The sequence below is a fragment of the Carcharodon carcharias genome, chromosome 19 (genome assembly GCF_017639515.1).
Source record: "Carcharodon carcharias isolate sCarCar2 chromosome 19, sCarCar2.pri, whole genome shotgun sequence".
Taxonomy (NCBI): Eukaryota; Metazoa; Chordata; class Chondrichthyes; order Lamniformes; family Lamnidae; genus Carcharodon; species Carcharodon carcharias.
In genome coordinates, this window is record NC_054485.1 from 15125481 (window position 1) to 15141939 (window position 16459).

General features: G+C 46.3%; 1 protein-coding gene across 1 annotated transcript in view; it reads left to right on the plus strand.

The window, feature by feature from the left end:
- Window positions 1–575: 575 nt before the first annotated feature.
- LOC121291367 (parkin coregulated gene protein homolog) overlaps window positions 576–16459 on the plus strand; it is a 982704-nt gene continuing 966820 nt past the window's right edge. The window contains exon 1 of the mRNA XM_041212445.1: window positions 576–758. Within this exon, the coding sequence (XP_041068379.1) occupies window positions 636–758 (123 nt within the window). The 5' untranslated portion in view covers window positions 576–635. The remainder of the gene's footprint in view (window positions 759–16459) is intronic.

Consider the following 16459-nt stretch of genomic DNA (forward strand, 5'->3'; position numbering starts at 1 on the left):
CCCCACTGAGTTCCTATCGTTTACTTCATCATTCCCGATGAGGCTCACAAGTGCTATATCATCGGCATACTTCAGAATCATCATGTCGCTGTGCTCTGATCGGCAATCATTCGTGTAGAGGGTGAAAAGCGAAGGTTGTTGTTGACCTGTTTAATGTTAAAGAGCCTTGTGCATTATCCAAGGAAACAGGTCGGCCGGCAATCTCAGCCAAGTCACATTGAGGGCGAAGGGGAGCAGACTTGGTCAACCTGCCACTCACACCCAGGTTCCTGAAACATACCTATGATCCTCTGAGTTAACGTTTAATTTTGCAGCTGGCTTGCTTGCTCAGAGGGTAGAACTGGAAACAAAGTAAAGAGCAACAAGCCTGGAAAACTGCTGGTAAATAATCTCACAAACTCACATTGGCAAGGGGTGAGACAGGGCAGTAGCAATTCCACCCTTTGGCTTTACTCTTTAGCATAATTTTACATTTAAACAAGAACTTCCTTCACCAAGTATTCGGAAATGACGTTTGCTGTTACTGCCAGTTGCTTAGCAACAGCTCCTTGGAAGTAAACACGTCTTCAGGCCCCAGTGCTAAACACTGTAGCTCCACGGCCAGCTCAATTGCTGTTTCTCTCTTGCCTCTGTTCATGGGCTCAGTTGCAGACCACAAGGCGACTTCTTCACTCCACCAACGAGGAAGATTGAAGACCCTGAAAAACCAGAGAGTCACCACACTCACACAGCAGCCGCCCAACATGAACAAGTCAATAGTAAGTCAATATATCATTCAGAGCTATTCTGGTGTGTTATCAGGCAGCAGAAGAAGGAACAAATAAATAAAAAAATTGCAAGGCCCCCTTTTCTGCCTATTTAATAAAACTTAAATCTGAAACTGGCTTCACTATATAACAATCCTCTGCACTTATTTAGAGTCCAAGGACAATGTTAATTAAAAATGACATTACTGCTTGGGACTGAGGTTAGATGTGCAGCGCAATGTATGAATAGCAATGAGTTCCAGTAATTCAGTTGAGTGGTTTTAATGTAATAAGCTGTGTGATTTAAGCTCAAACATTCTGATCAAGTTCAAAGTTAGAGTCCTGCCTTAAAACTGTCAGTGCATTTTATAATATTAGTGTACCCACTGTGGCATTGCTCGCGCTCAGTTTACTTTCTTTACGACAAGACTATTGTGCTGTGTGGCAGGCAATGGTGCCTGTAAGTTGTACAAGTGACCTTTCAAGGACGTAAAGTGTAGACTGAACACCCACAGGTTATTCAGGCTTCATCGGGAGTTTGCAAATGGCAACTGCGGAAAAACATGCAGCATTTTAATGTCGTTCCTCGCCCTGTTACAAAGCATGACAGCTGGAGTGTGACATCTTCGCCGCAGATATATCATTTCATAGGATTACTGGATCTCCTGTGGCATTGCTGACAGTAATATGGGTGATATGCTATCTTGTGAAGGGGGGGTGCATCATACCACACAATCCATAATGGCCGGGATATTCTGGCCCTGTGGGGGCGGAGCTTGCTGGAGGATGGGGGGGATGGGGGGTGGGGGGAGGGGGGAATGTGAGCCCCCCACACCCCCGGGTGCAGCCGGGAGCCCATTGACTTTAAGCGGGACCAGACGATCCCAGCAGGAACCAGAATATCCCGCCCCCAATGTACTGTTCCTCGGCTAAGATAATGTGGTTTCTCTTGAAGGTCACTCGGTTCAATTAGATGAGCTGAAGTGTTTATAGCCTTGGGAGCTAACCTTTTATAAGCAGGAACCAACTGTATAATAATACCACATCATAACCTGGAAAAGCATTCGGGCAGAGGTCAAAGCCAAAATGTCACTGTTGTGCACAATGGCAGAGTGTGAGGAGAAAATGGTGGAGGTTGTTCCCATGTGAAACTCCTGCACTCAGGGTAAATAGTGACATAGTGGTAATGTCACTGGACTAGTAATCCAGAGACCCAGGCTGACTGACACAGGTTCAGATCCCATCATAGCAGCTGGTGGAATTTAAATTCAATTAATAAAATCTGAAATTCAAAGGTATCCTCAAACTATCACTGTTTGTGAATAAAAACCCATCTGGGTCACGACATTTAGAGGTGGAAACAAGCCCCTTACCTCCATTCTGTCTCCATAGTAATGTGGTTGACTCTTAGCTGCCCTCTGAAATGGCCTAACAAGCCACTCAGTTCAAGGGCAATAAAGGATGGGCAACAAATGTTCGCATTGCCAGAGATGCCCGTATCCCAAGAAAGAATTAAGAAAAACTCCTGCTAAGAGCAATGATCACTTGATTGTTCCCTCCCTCCCTCCCTCACTAGCTGAGGCGTGTAGTGAAGAGCTGAGTGCTTGTGTAGTGTTATGATGATATGGGTTTGGTAGAGGCCTTCAGAAACACACAGCCTCCCCCTTTTCTAGATCAGTGATATTGCCAGTGACTGCAGCTTACACTCTCTTGACACCTGGCTGTGCCCTGCTGATACAGGAGGCCAGGAGTGATCATGCAGGCACCCCCATACACATCCACTTTCACATACAGTGCAATGTTCACATAGCACCTTAGCTTGGGGTCTCTTCATCTGGTGCTGATAGCACAATACAAAGTCAGAGTATAGATCCAGAGCAGCCTACAGACAAACCAGTAACCTTTGTGGAGATCCATTTCCCTTACTGCCGCTCTGCTGTTACAAACTTACCTAGTATTTACAGCATTGAAACAGCCCATTCTCGCCATGTTGGTCTTTATGTCCATGTCAACCTCCTCCAACCTTTCTTCAATTAGCGCCATCATATCCTTCTATTCCTTTCTTCTCACCTACTTATCTTCCCTTTAAATGCGGATCACAATCAAAATGTGATATTTGCTTCAGCCACTCCTTGAGGTAGTGAGTCCTGCTGCTCAACGTGGAAAGGGAGGAATATAGAACCTGCATTTCTATAGCACCTTTCACAACTTCAGGATTTCACAAAGCACTTTACAGCCAATGAAGTCAGAATGTCGATACTGTTATAATGTAGAAAAGTGGAAATGGAAACCTCAGGAATTGGCCCAGTCGGCAGCACACTCAGCTTCCGAGAGTTTCAGTGCCATTCTGAGGATTCAGGCAGCAAATGCTTCTTAGTAGGTGCCTGACAGCTGCAGCAGCCAGAGAAAACACCTACTCACAATCTCCCTCCCCTGGGCCATTTGAGTAGCGAGGGGGAATTCCCAGATGCAGGCCCATCCCTGGCTGGGCTGTGTGCCAGCACATCAGGCAAGAAACTGGAGGACTGATACAGGAGCACACTCCAGGCCCTTCACCATGGAGCTTCCAACCTGTTTAAAACCTGTCCACATCATCACCTGCCTCGTCTGAAGTACCTCCTCACAGTTTGTCCAGTTAATTGGGGGAAGGGCCTGTGAGGCTCTGGAAGAAGTTTATATAGGCCCCTCTGCCCTGGACCCAATGTTTGCAGCCCTGGAACACACAGCCTGAAAGGATGATGTAAGCAGGTGAAATAATAACTTAATAAAAAAGGGAATTGAAGGGGGAAGATTTGCAGGGGTCTAGGGAAAGAGCAAGAGAGCGGGACTGATTGGGGTGCTCTTTCAAAGACCTGGCCTAGGTAGGATAGGCCAAATGGCCTTCTCCTGCACTGTATCATTCTATAGCAAGCTTGACATTAAAAAGGAAAGCCTCACGCGAAAGCTCTTAGCTCCATTTTGGACCGATAGTAAAGTTGAACTTTGGTCAGCAGCAGCATTTGCTGCTGTATCTTGAGTTATTACTGTTCTTTGGGGGAAGGGGGTCTGGGTTCGAGAGCATGAGGTACAAGATCCACCAGCCGTGGGGCAAACGAGTATAAGTTGCTTCAACGTTGTTAATAGGGAGCAATCTCATGAATTTCTAGACAGAGAAAATAAAATATAATTGGAGCTAAAGATCCCGTTAACCTTTGATTTGTATTGCTATCATTGTGTTAAAATAGTTTTAGGATAAGCTACAGTTGTTGGTAAAATAATTGAACAAAACATTGAAGAAATCAATTTTATTTGGTGCTCCTTAAATTATATTTCATTATAATATGGAATTACTGTACTGTAATCGTTCAAATTAATACTTTGTGCTCACACCTAAAATGGTAAATTGCCATTTATTTGCCTCTTTTTGTTTTTCGCTGCAGGACTGATGTAGCAAGAATTGATTGAAACAAAAAACATTTTTGTTAAAGATAGTGTTAATTATAGATGCATTTCTTTTTTCAACAGCAACGGTTTTCCAATATTAAGCATGTGCCACCCTTTCTGATCCGTCATTTTTACTGGGATCTACGGCCTTTCATAACTTTCTGTGCTCCTGTTACGCAGGCAATCTCACAGTATCTGTGTTTTTTTTCAATGAAACCATTTGTCTTACATGCGCTGAATCGCCATTTCTTTTCTTGGATAATTAGAAGGAGAACAGGAATGACAGATTCTTAATCTAAGTAAAACATATAATCATGGCAACACTCATATTCTGTTGATATAGGAGAGCAATAATATTATGTTAAGGCCATGCTTTTTCTAACAGATTGATTAAAAGGCAATTTTTAATCTCGAGAAAGCATCTAAAAAAAAACAATAACTTCCCTTTACTGTGCAGGGCCCAAGCTGATAAATAGGCTCCAATTTTCTGAGGTTCTGTCTGTAGTGTGGACTGTCGTGAGGTGGGGGAAGGGCAGGGAATTGCGCTGGTGCCCACGGTGCGCCTGGTTCATGACATGCCTAATTTCCCATCCAGAAATTTCTCTGCACAGTTAAGGCCTTGCTATTGGCACGCATGGACCTCAGCGGGATTCTCCTTTATTTGAATTGAGTCTCTTGCCAGAATTCCCGACAGTGGGAGCTAATTAAGGTAGGAACATTTTTGCTTCAGCCTACGCTGATTTGCTGGCCTGTTTTACAGTCGACAGCCTGGGCTCTAGCCTATCCAAGCAGGTTTCATAAAGACCTTTCGTGACCATCTAGAAAAAAAAAATCTGGTCAATTTTGCTGCTTCTTGATTCATGTTTTTGTTTGCTTCATTTGTTGGTAACTCTGCCATTGTTCTATTTTGATTTTTCTCCCTGTTTCCGGTATTCTTGTTTCCTGGGATCGTTTCAAAAGGCAACCTATGGCGTGCTGAGGGTGGCCGTTCTTTGCCAGCTCACAAACATGCTGCTTTCAGAGGAGGATGGGGAGTTCATGAGGGGGATCTCCAAATGCAAATGCAATGACAACTCCAGGAGTTCTCTCTGCACCGGAGGCCTGACATTTGTAGACTTCTCCAGATGTACTTGGAGATGCCAGAAGATGCTTAAGTTCACCACCTCCACTTCATGCGACAGATCACTCATCAGGGTGACAGCCGGACATTACCTGAAATGTGCTGAACTGAAGGGTGCCCCAAGCTTTGATGCTTCTGGGTCCTTCCAGGCCACCCCAGGAACATGTTATATTAGGTAGATTCCAGCAGACAATTATGTCAGGCGTGTGACGGACAGTGGGGGGGGATTTTCTGAACCCGCCCGCCAACCGAGATCTCCCGGTCCTGCTGCAAGTCAAAGGACTCCTGGCTGGGGCGCCGCCTCGCTGGGATGGGGCCAGAAAATCCCGGCCATTGTGTTTGTAAAGGATGATATCTTCCTTACTCTAGAACCATAGAACCATAGACAAGTTACAGCACAGGAGGAGGCCATTTGGCCCATCTTGTCCATGCCAGCCCGAGGACACCCAGGTGCCCTTTCTAATCCCACCTTCCTGCACCCGGCCCATAGCCCTGCAGCTTACAGCACTTAAGGTGCAGATCCAGGTACTTTTTAGAAGAGTTTAGAGTTTCTGCCTCCACCACCAACTTGGGCAGCGAATTTCAGACATCCACTACCCTCTGCATAAAAAAGCTCTTCCTCATGTCCCCCATACTGCTTCTGCCACTTATCTGGAATCTATGTCCCCTGGTTCTAGAATTCTCCACCAAGGGAAACAATTTGATCCTGTCCACTCTATCTATTCCCCTCATAATTTTGTACACCTCAATCAAGCCACCTCTCAGCCTTCTTTGTTCAAAGGAAAATAACCCCAACCTATCCAATCTCTCCTCATAGCTACACTTTTCTAACCCTAGCAACGTTCTTGTAAACCTCCTCTGCACTCTCTCCAGAGCTATTATGTCCTTCCTGTAATGTGGTGACCAGAACTGCACACAATACTCCAGTTGTGGCCTCACCAGTGCGGCCTACCCGTGGAAAGGAGATATCTGCCGGATAGATGGCAGCAGCCTCCACACAAGTGCAAGTTGTCATTGGCAATACAGCTGTGGACAGCAGGGTTCTTCAAATTAACCTTATGGCTTACAGTGAAAGAAAGAGTGTGCAGTCAGTTAATACTCACATGGAATCAGGCCACAAAAGATATTGCTATGCCTGACAATAGTTGTTTTTCATGAAACAGCAGTCCAATGAAACTGGGAACTGCTTTTAGGAGACTCAGGCTACCTTTGATTTCATGGTTCCTGATGCTACTGAGAAACCCACTATTATCGGAGGTGTGCTTCAGGCTGGAAGCCTGGATGTCAGTTCGCTAGCCTAGGTCTGCCATCTCCACATGCAAGAGGTCTGTATTATCCAGCTTTCGTGTGCATAAGAGCAACAATCACGTGCAATATAGGAAATTACCTTTCCCAGATGGTATGGGAGTTCTAGCTTAGGAACCATGCAACCATTAATAACAAGAATTTCATGTAACAGTGAGGAGTGCTTACCTCCCTCATGATCAACAAACATCTTCCTTGGGTCATTGAATTTATCCAAGGCAGAGTTAGACAGATTTTTGATAGAGAAGGGGGTCAAGGGTTATGGTGTAGAAAGGAAAGTGGAGTTGAGACCATGACCAGTGGCAATTTTAGAAATGCAGGTCCCTTTAAGAGTAGACCAGGACATAGTGAATTGAGAGTAGGCGATGCTCAGCCTGAGCTGGGTTTTTCCCCAGTAAGAGTCTTTTTTTTTTGCTTCTGGGCAGGGAGAGGACCTAGAAGGGAAGAGTGGAAACTGGTGTTTGTACTGAACTATAATTTAACAATAAAACAGTTGTGAACCACAGAATGTCTTCTGCTGCCCTGATTCGGTAAATGGACATCCACTTATTAAACAACCAGAGCTGCCATGATCTTTTTGAACGGTGGAACAGGCTTGAAGGGCCAAATGGCCTACTCCTGCTCCAAAGTCCTATGTTTCTATTTGGAACCAACTGTCAGGAGCCTGGATGACTTCCTGGACCTGGTCAGTGGTCCTCCTCCCCTTGACATTGCTTTAACTGGAAGTCAGCCTTCATTGCCAAATGGACCCATCATCTTTTGTATGTCTTCTGCAGCAAGACCTCTACTCTTCAGTGTTACCCACTCACTCAACTGAGCCAGTGCAGTCATTCACTCCACTTTTCCATGTACTCTAAAACCTCCACCTTAATTGGTTAGCTACATCCTTCAGAACCAGACCCCATGTCTGGTTTTTTGAGGCGGGGTGCTGCTAGCTAAATTGGGCTGGGAAAGCCTTTTTTGCATCTGGGGTCTGCATTCAAACTATGTGGAGGTATTCCCATCAAAACACTGAATCAGGTCTCTGTACACAGTAACCTTTCAGCTCCGTTTTTCCCAATAGCAGGGCACTGGGACTAAAGCCTACAGATTGCAGGGCTAGGGTGACAATCTGTTTAAAGAAGGAATCACGGAAAATGGCCTCTATACCAGTCACTTATGTTCTAGTTGTACTTTGGAACTTGCTTGCATGTTACGTCCGTTACTGCAACTATGACCTGGAGTAAAATAGTTTTCAAGTTGACTGTAGCTGCTCAACCTTCTCATGAATGAGCTGAGCAGCACATAAACAAACAGAAACTGGCTTTTCTTTGCACATTTCAGATTAAGAATCATCAGATGAGCATGAAACATACTTTCTAGTGACCCAAGAGCAATTTTTGCTCATCTCGTTTCTTTACCCAAGTTATTGAACTTTAAAAAACTGAATCAGTTGGTAACTGGAATCATGGCTAAAAAATGACAGCATCACATGAAGGCTCTTGACTCTTCCTGCTTCATGAAATGCATTCACAGTTACACAAGGAACCATCTCTATATAGATCAGCCTTTAGTTATATCCAAGGAATTTTATTAAAACAGATACATCTTTGGTTTGAATCCTGGGGCAGAATTTGATGCTCTCTCCTGAGGCAAGTTTGGAGGAGAGGGAGCCGGATGGGAACCACCTCATCTTCCCACCTCCACCCCAATTTGGTCTGGGTTGGGAAGGCTCGTGGATGGCCTTCCTGCCACCCCCCCCCCAACCCCCCCAAATTGAGGCCCTTAAGTGGGTAACTAATGTCCACTTAAGGGCCTTATCCTGCCACAACTGGCAGTGAACCAACAGCAGGCAGGGCAGCTACGGCACAGGAAGCCCAAAAAGCAAACCTGAGGTGGGTGGTCCATCACTCAAAGACACTCAGTACCTGATCAAGGGACCCAGCGTCGCGAAGAGGTGGGGGAAACCACTGAGAATCGTGCCCCTGCCCATCTCCCTCCTCCGCTCCCACCCCCTCTCGACACCACCCCTCCCACCACCCTCACTCACCTGTGGCCTGGGTCGCTCAGTGTGCATAGGCCTCTCCCTTGAGTGCATTACCAGCAGCTGCTATCGCTCTCCCACTGGTACTGTACGCAATGACCAGCTGCTGGCCTCTGATTTGTCAGCAGGTCTCAGCGAGTGGGATTTCCTACCCAGGATCCTTGATCCCAGGGAAGGTTCACCACAGGCCTTCCCCAAAAGAGGAAACGTGGAACTCTCACTGGCTCTCCAGCCAGTGGGTGGGACCTGCATTAAATACTGTCCCTGGTGTGTGGGAGCAGAAGAATACTTAGAAACAATCTTAAAATCATCTTCCCATAGGAATATATTTGTACATATGGCAAGTAGGTGACATTTATTTCACAAATTGGATATTATTACCAGCTGAGTCTGACTAACTGATATCTGTCCGAAAACCTGTTGATCCTAAATTTGAGGTAAAAAAAAAATGTAATTTCATCAAAAATATTCTTGTTGGTTGCTCAAAAGATCAAAAAATCATTTTTGTGTCTCTTTGCATTTTGTTCCATGATATCTTTGTCATTTAATCTCTCCAGCTCTCTACCCTATCCCAGGCGCTATTTAACCCGTCACATCTCTACTTTCCTTCACTTCTGAGGAAGAGTCATATTCAACTCGAAATGTTAATTCGGTTTCTCTCTCCACAGATTCTGCCAGACCTGCCGAGCTTTTCCAGCACTTTCTGGTTTTTATATCAGATTTCTTGCTTCTAAAGTATTTTGCTTTTACTTTAGTGAACTTATTCATGCTGTGAAAAACACTTTCTTAACTAGTAGCACCTTGCAGTGTTTTGGATAGAACAGATGGCAGTAACTTATTCAGTTATTAATTGCAGGTTTACCCACACTATTAAAGTATTTTTTATTACAAACTCTCTAATATCATAATATGGAATGAATTAACAATTGTTATTGAAATCTTATTGAAACATACAAGATTCTGAGGGGGCTTGACAGGGTAGATGTTGAGAAGATGTTTCCACTAGTGGGGGAATCTCAAACTAGGGGGCACAGTTGCAGGATAAGGAGACACTCATTTAAAACTGAGATGCGAAGGAATTTCATCTCTCAGAGGGTAGTAAATGTCTGGAATTCTCTACCCCAAAGAGTTGTGGAGGCCAGATCACTATAAGTATTTAAAAAGGAGGTAGGTAGGTTTTTGAAGAATCGGGGAGTTGAGGGCTATGAGGAGCTGGCACGAAAGAAGAGTTGAGGCCTGGGGCAGATCATCCATGAACTTATTGAATGGCAGGGCAGGCTTGAGGGGCCGAATGGCCTACTCCTGCTCCTATTTCTTATGTTCTTATGTGTTCTTTGAGTCTTGTAAGGATGAGGAATGAAGAATTCAGGTTTGGCAGGTGATGCTCTTTTCAAGCAAACGTGGAGGTTTTATTCTGTGTTATGTTTTTTGATTTTTAGTTTCATCCTAACATCTACTTGATTTGCCATGGTTACTTTTTTATTGGCTCTTCTGGTGGAGAGTACAGTCATCCAAAAAACTTTCCATTGAGTTAAGGGTACGCCAGAATTCAGCCTTTCAAGTAGTTTCACTTGGAAAGTATCCACTTACTGTTTGACTGGGTGTGCATTGTATGGGTGAGGCTGATACCTGCCAAGGGAGAGAGCTTGTGAGAGACCTTAGAGTTGTTCCCTTCAATTCCAAGCAACCCATTCCTGTGAAGATTTTCCAAGTATAGGTTCATAGAGGACCTGCTTTTAGATAACTGTGGTAAATAATTTATTCTTTTGAGGACAAATAGTAGAGTTCTGAAAATATCAAACCCTACTGAGCAACATTTGATTGACAGAATTAGAATTGTTGGTCTTTTTGATGTAGGAGGTCTTGTAGCTCAGTGGGCAAAAAAGTAACCATGGCAAATCAAGTAGATGTTAGGATGAAACTAAAAATCAAAAAACATAACACAGAATAAAACCTCCACGTTTGCTTGAAAAGAGCATCACCTGCCAAACCTGAATTCTTCATTCCTCATCCTTACAAGAAGCTCTGGGTTTAAGTCCCACTCCAGGACTTGATAGCCAAGGAAGGTGCATTCATAACACAGCTACACAACAACTCAGGCTCCTTGGGGTGGTGGGGGTGGGGGGGTGGTGGTCAGTTGGCTGGATGGCTGGTGTGGATCAGATTGGTGCCAACAGTACATGGTTCAATCCCAGTTCCAGCTAAGGTGGATTCAGGGTCTGCTTCTTTGCCATACTCATGGTGGACGTCATGGTGCTGTGGATCAGACCTGCCTTCAGGCAGGGGACTGAAGGAGCAATGATGTTAATGTGCTGCGTCCAGGGAGATGCTGGATGATTTTATGATCCTTGAACGGCCAGACATGCTGCTTGTGAGGAGGTTCTCATCTATGCTGTCCACCTAGTTAAGGTTCAAACCCATGCCTGTCAGTTGTATCGACTATTCTTTTTGTGGGTTTGAGCTGAGTGCAAATTCATTGGTGTTGAACAGGTTCCAAAATTGTATGCCCGCAGTGTCAGGTCTGTATTGCTCCAGCCAGCCTGGTCCATAGGACTTGAAGGCTTGGATGGGGTAAGAGGGAGGGGGCTGGTGTTCTTATCATTTGATTACAAATAATCTTGCAGCCAATGTCCCAAAGGGTTGGGAGGTACTAGCTGTATGAGCACCAGAAAGCTTACTTGTGCTTTCCCTTGCTAAGCTATGGTGCTTTAGCTGGTCAAACCTGAGCAGTACCCTTGCAGATATTTGATGTTGCCTTAGAGTTGTCCATCACCAACCTGTAACTGAGCTGTCTGGAAAAATTATACTCTCTAAATCAGCTAAACAGAAAATTCGCCTGTATAGATTTCTCTCAAGGTTTACTTAGAGACTCTGTGTTGGATCCAGTGCCCCTGGTTTGTTGGGGAAAAAGGACCCAAGTTACACACTTGTTTTGGGGTGACCGAGTTGGTACAGAGACAGAGAACATCAGTAGATCGTTGTTAGAATGAACACATGCTGTTTATTTACAAGCTAAACTCAGCAGCTACACTTGTGTGCTCACAACTCAAAACTCTGTCTTCACTCTTCAGCGTCTAACTCAAGACTGTCTCCCACTGTACTTTGCTATTGGGTATTAAGATCATTACAACACTTGTCTTAAAGATATATTACACATCAGATTATTACGTCTTTCCCCCTTTACTGAAAAATACATTCTACATTTTTTTCAATATATCGTTATTTACACGGATCAATAATTTACAAAGTCAGTCTCTCTGGGGGTTTCCTTACGCCTGTAGAAAGTCCCACCTCTACAGCTTCTGAAGTTTGATTTGGAACCTGCTTTACTGGAGTCACCTGAGCATCTGGTTCTTCAGTACATACCTGGAAATCTGTTCCTTTGACTCTTTCAGGTACAGGCAGCCCTTCAAACACATTTGTACTCAGCTGAGTTCTTTCAACAGGAGATTTGATTCACTCTCGAATACTGGTGGAATCATTTCTGTGTTTTTGGTTTCTCCTCTTATGCGACCCACATGTCTCCTTGTTACTCGATCTTTGACTTTCACTTGGCAGGAAGTAAGTCGCGTTACTGCACTTATTTCACCGAACAACCATGTTGGTCCTTCTCTAAAGCTTTTCACAAATACTTTCTCACCTAGGTTAAATGTTCTGCCCCAACTGTGACAAAATGTCCCATTTTCTGACTTGCCTGTCTTCTTTCTACCTTCCTACCTCCCCTCCCCCCCCACCCCCCCCCCCCCCCCCCCCCGAGTTTGGCATGATTAGGCTCGACCGGAGACGGCACTTCATCAACAATTCCACAGGTGTAACACCTGTTGTCATATGGTGGTTCTATAGTGGATAAGAAAATGTGCTAATTTAGTCGCTATTAAATCTCCAGACAATTTCTTCATACCAGATTTGAACGTCTGAACTGCTGTCTCAACGAGTCCATTGGAAGAAGGGTCGTATGGAGATGTTTTCACAAAAACAGTACCAATGAGGCTTATAAATCGGTTAAATTCAGCATTTGTGAATCCTGTTCCATTTTCTGATATTAGCACTTCAGGTAATCCATTAATTGTGAAATTTTGTCGTAGCTTGTCTATTGTCGCTGAGGATGTGGGTGACCTCACTTCATATATGTCCATCCATTTTGAATAAGCGTCTATGATAAGCAGTGACATTGTTCCCATAAAAGGTCCCACATAGTCAATGTGTATTCATATCCATGGTCTCCCTGGCTGCTCCCAGGGGTGTATCAGGGCTGTGGGGCTGTTGCAGGTAATTTTTGTACTTGTTGACAATGCATACAATATCCCACTAAGTTTTCTATTTCTCCATCCATTCCCGGCCACCACATTTTGGAAATTCCGGGATATGCACTGTGAAGTTCAGATAATGCCGTTTGTCCTTTGGAGGACCAATCACTCATGCTCCCCACAATAAGATATCTTCTTGGCTGGTTATCTGGTATCTTCTCTGGAAACATGGTTTCATTTCATCAGACTCTTGTGTTTGTGACCAACCATAAGGAACTTGATTTCTCACTTTAGATAAGACTGGGTCTCGATTTGTTCCATCTTTCACTTGTTTAGGACATATCGGTGATGAGTCCATGAAGTTCAATAACAAAACGAACGCCTGAGAAGTTGGAACATCCTCACCTTTTACTGCCAAGGGTAAACGACTGAGTGCATCGGCATTTGCAAATTGGATTCCAGGGCTATGGGCAGAATGTTCCCATGGCCTATTGGGACTTGGCCCCACACTCACACGTGTAAAATGATGCGCGGTGACGTTGGGCGAGCGTCCCGACATCACCGCACGCCATCGCGATATTTCGGTGGGCGGGCACGTGATGATATCCGATGCGCACCCGCCATTAATTAACGGGTCACTTAAGGCCCTTGAGGTGCCAATCGACAATGATTTCTCGGTCCCTTATACATTTGTATAAACCTCATCCATGGGTTGGAAAGGTGGGCTCAATGGGGTTGCGAGTGTGCTCTGTCAAATATTGATGTTTCAAAGTTACTGATACTTGCCTGTGTGATCTGCAATACTTTAAAACGCATACCAGCTGCTCGGTCTGGACTCACAACCTTCAGGTCAGCACTCTGCAGTGAGGAATCTTTTTTGGGCCTGCATGTTTCAGGAAGCCTTCCCTTAGCCTGGGAATGGGAGCTGAACTCTCCACTGGAGGCACCTCCTCTGAGGAGGGTGGGAGGACTAGAAGGTGGAGGAGGCCAGGAGTGCACATTCAGCCTCCAGGGGAGCCACCTTTGGGAGCTCGGGTGCAGGCATAAGGAGTGCAGGACCAAGACGTAGTCCAAGGCAGAAGGGGCCGCAGAAGACACCAATATCCTGCTGCCAGGGTTTACAGGCGGCGAAGCAGCTATCTCAATATGTCTGAGGTGCAGTGCCGAAGAAGGCTCCGTCTCTCAAGGGAGACAATCAACTATATCTGTCAGATGATTGGACCTGAGATCTCCGCTAACTGTGTGGGTGGACACCCCATGTCAGCGGCTCTGAAGGTCACAATTGCCTTCAACTTCTATGTCTCTGGCTCCTTCCAGGGCTCGGTGGGTGATCTTTGCAGTGCCTCCCAATCAGCTGCGCACACTTGTGTCAAGCAGGTCACAGACACTCTGTTCAGGCGTGCATTGACCTTCATCCACTTCCGCTGTGACCAGGCAAGTCAGGCACAGTGAGCCAGAGGCTTTGCAGCTTTTGCTGGCTTCCCCCACATCTAGGGTGCTATAGACTGTACACATGTGGCCATCAAGGCACCAGCGGGTGAGCCCGGTGCCTTCATCAACAGGAAGGGATTACATTCCATGAACGTGCAGATAGTGTGTGATCACAGGATGCTGATTCTACCAAGTCTGTGCAAGGTACCCAGGCAGTTCCCACGACGCCTACATCCTCAGACACTCCCAGGTGCCGGGGCTCTTCAGTGCTCCAGCCCGGCTGGATGGATGGCTGCTGGGTGACAAGGGTTATCCCCTGAGAAGGTGGCTCATGATACCTCTCTGCCATCCAAGAACAGAGGCTGAGCAGAGGTACAATAGGAGACACAGCACCACAAGGGCTGTGGTGGAGAGAGCCATCGGGCTTCTCAAGATGCACTTCCAATGCCTGGATCACCTGGGGGTGCACTCCAGTAGCCCCCAGATCGCGTCTCTGTGATAGTGGCTTCATGCTGCGCTCTCCACAATCTTGCGCTGGAAAGGGGGGGAAGCAATGGACGATGAAGATGTCGACGCAGTGGCTGCGGCTGCACATGATAAGTCCAGCAGTGAGTCCGAGGATGAGCACGCACAGGGAAATGCTGAGGGGGTAGATGCTGACCCGGGCATACTCCAGGGAGGCAGGGACACCCAGGAGGCTTTAATCTAACGAACCTTCAGCTAGCACACCACATATGGACCTCCAGGACAAGCCTGGGCTGCAGGTTCCTTGTTCGATACCTGAGTGCAAAATCTGCCTGGATAAGAACATTAATTAAGGGCCTTGTCAATAAAGCTGAATGTCCCACAAATCACTCATAACATTATTGGTAACCATCCACCTGCAGAACATCAGCCTGGGTGACATGCCTGAATTTAATACTGTAACCAAAGAAACTTAATGAAACAAAATGACAAAGGTGTTAAACACCACACCAACTCATAAAAACCTCATTGTGGTCCAACACAAAAGCACCAATGATAAACCCGTGGTGTGTCTAAGGTGCCTTATGTTTACATTTTCGGGTGCTATGTCTTAGTGCTGCCCATCCCTGGCAGTGGCATCTGAGACAGCCTGCTGACTCTGCTGGCCCGTTTGCCTCGATGACCTTGGCAGTCGTCCTCTGGCCCGCGGAGCCTGTGCTGGCCCCACCTGGGAGGGAACTGCCAGTTCCACAGCTGGCATCTCCCCAGTCATCGCTGCCGCCCTCATCCAGAGTGCCCTGAGAGGAGCCCGCAGAGACGACAGGCAGCTGCTCCGCCGACATGAGTTTACTTCGGATCTCCCTGCTCACCGTGGATGGATGGGCATAGAGCTGGCAAACTTGGTGCGCAGACCATGTCCCACACTGGCACTGACCAGCTGAGGTCAATGCCAATGTGAGGGCTTGCTGGTCTGAGCACACCCCCAGGAAGCCCTGATTAGTCTCCTGAAGGAGCCTCTCCATGAGGGTTGTCACTCTCTCCATGGAGGACACATGGCACTCGGGGATGTGGCTCATTACTTTGGTGATCATGCATGTAGACTTCTCCACTAAGGAGACCAAGCCAAGCCTAGCCTCATGTATCTCCACCAGATGCATCCACACACCCGGCCGCATTTCCTGCACCTGCTGCATTGCGGACGACTCAACAGACACATCATCAGCCACTGACTGAACATGTGCCTGGTCCCCTGCAGTCCTCCAACTTTTGGCTCTGCCAACTCCTCCAGCAACTGTCAAGTGCCCACAACGCTGTGCCCCGGGACACTAGTCGATGTTCTAATTCCCACCAAGGTGCCAGTATCTGCACTGGTGCCTGCCTGGCAGAGATGGTGTGATGCTGGTGAAACTTTAGGGTGCTCAGGTGTGAGAGGGGGCCTCTGCTGCTCCTCCTCCCGGTCCTGCTCCGGTGATGCTGAAAGGAAGAACAAGGACATTGGGTCAGTTAACGTGGAGACAATGTCAATGTGCATCCCTGTCCCCCAGATCGTTATTCGCTCATCCTTCCATAAGCAATGGTCAAGCCATGTTGCAAACTTCAATCACTGAAGCACTGCCTTGGCCGTTGGGAGAACAATGCTGACCTCACTGCTGGGCAAACATACCTGCCTGTGGCACCCCAGCCTCACTGACACTGGTGG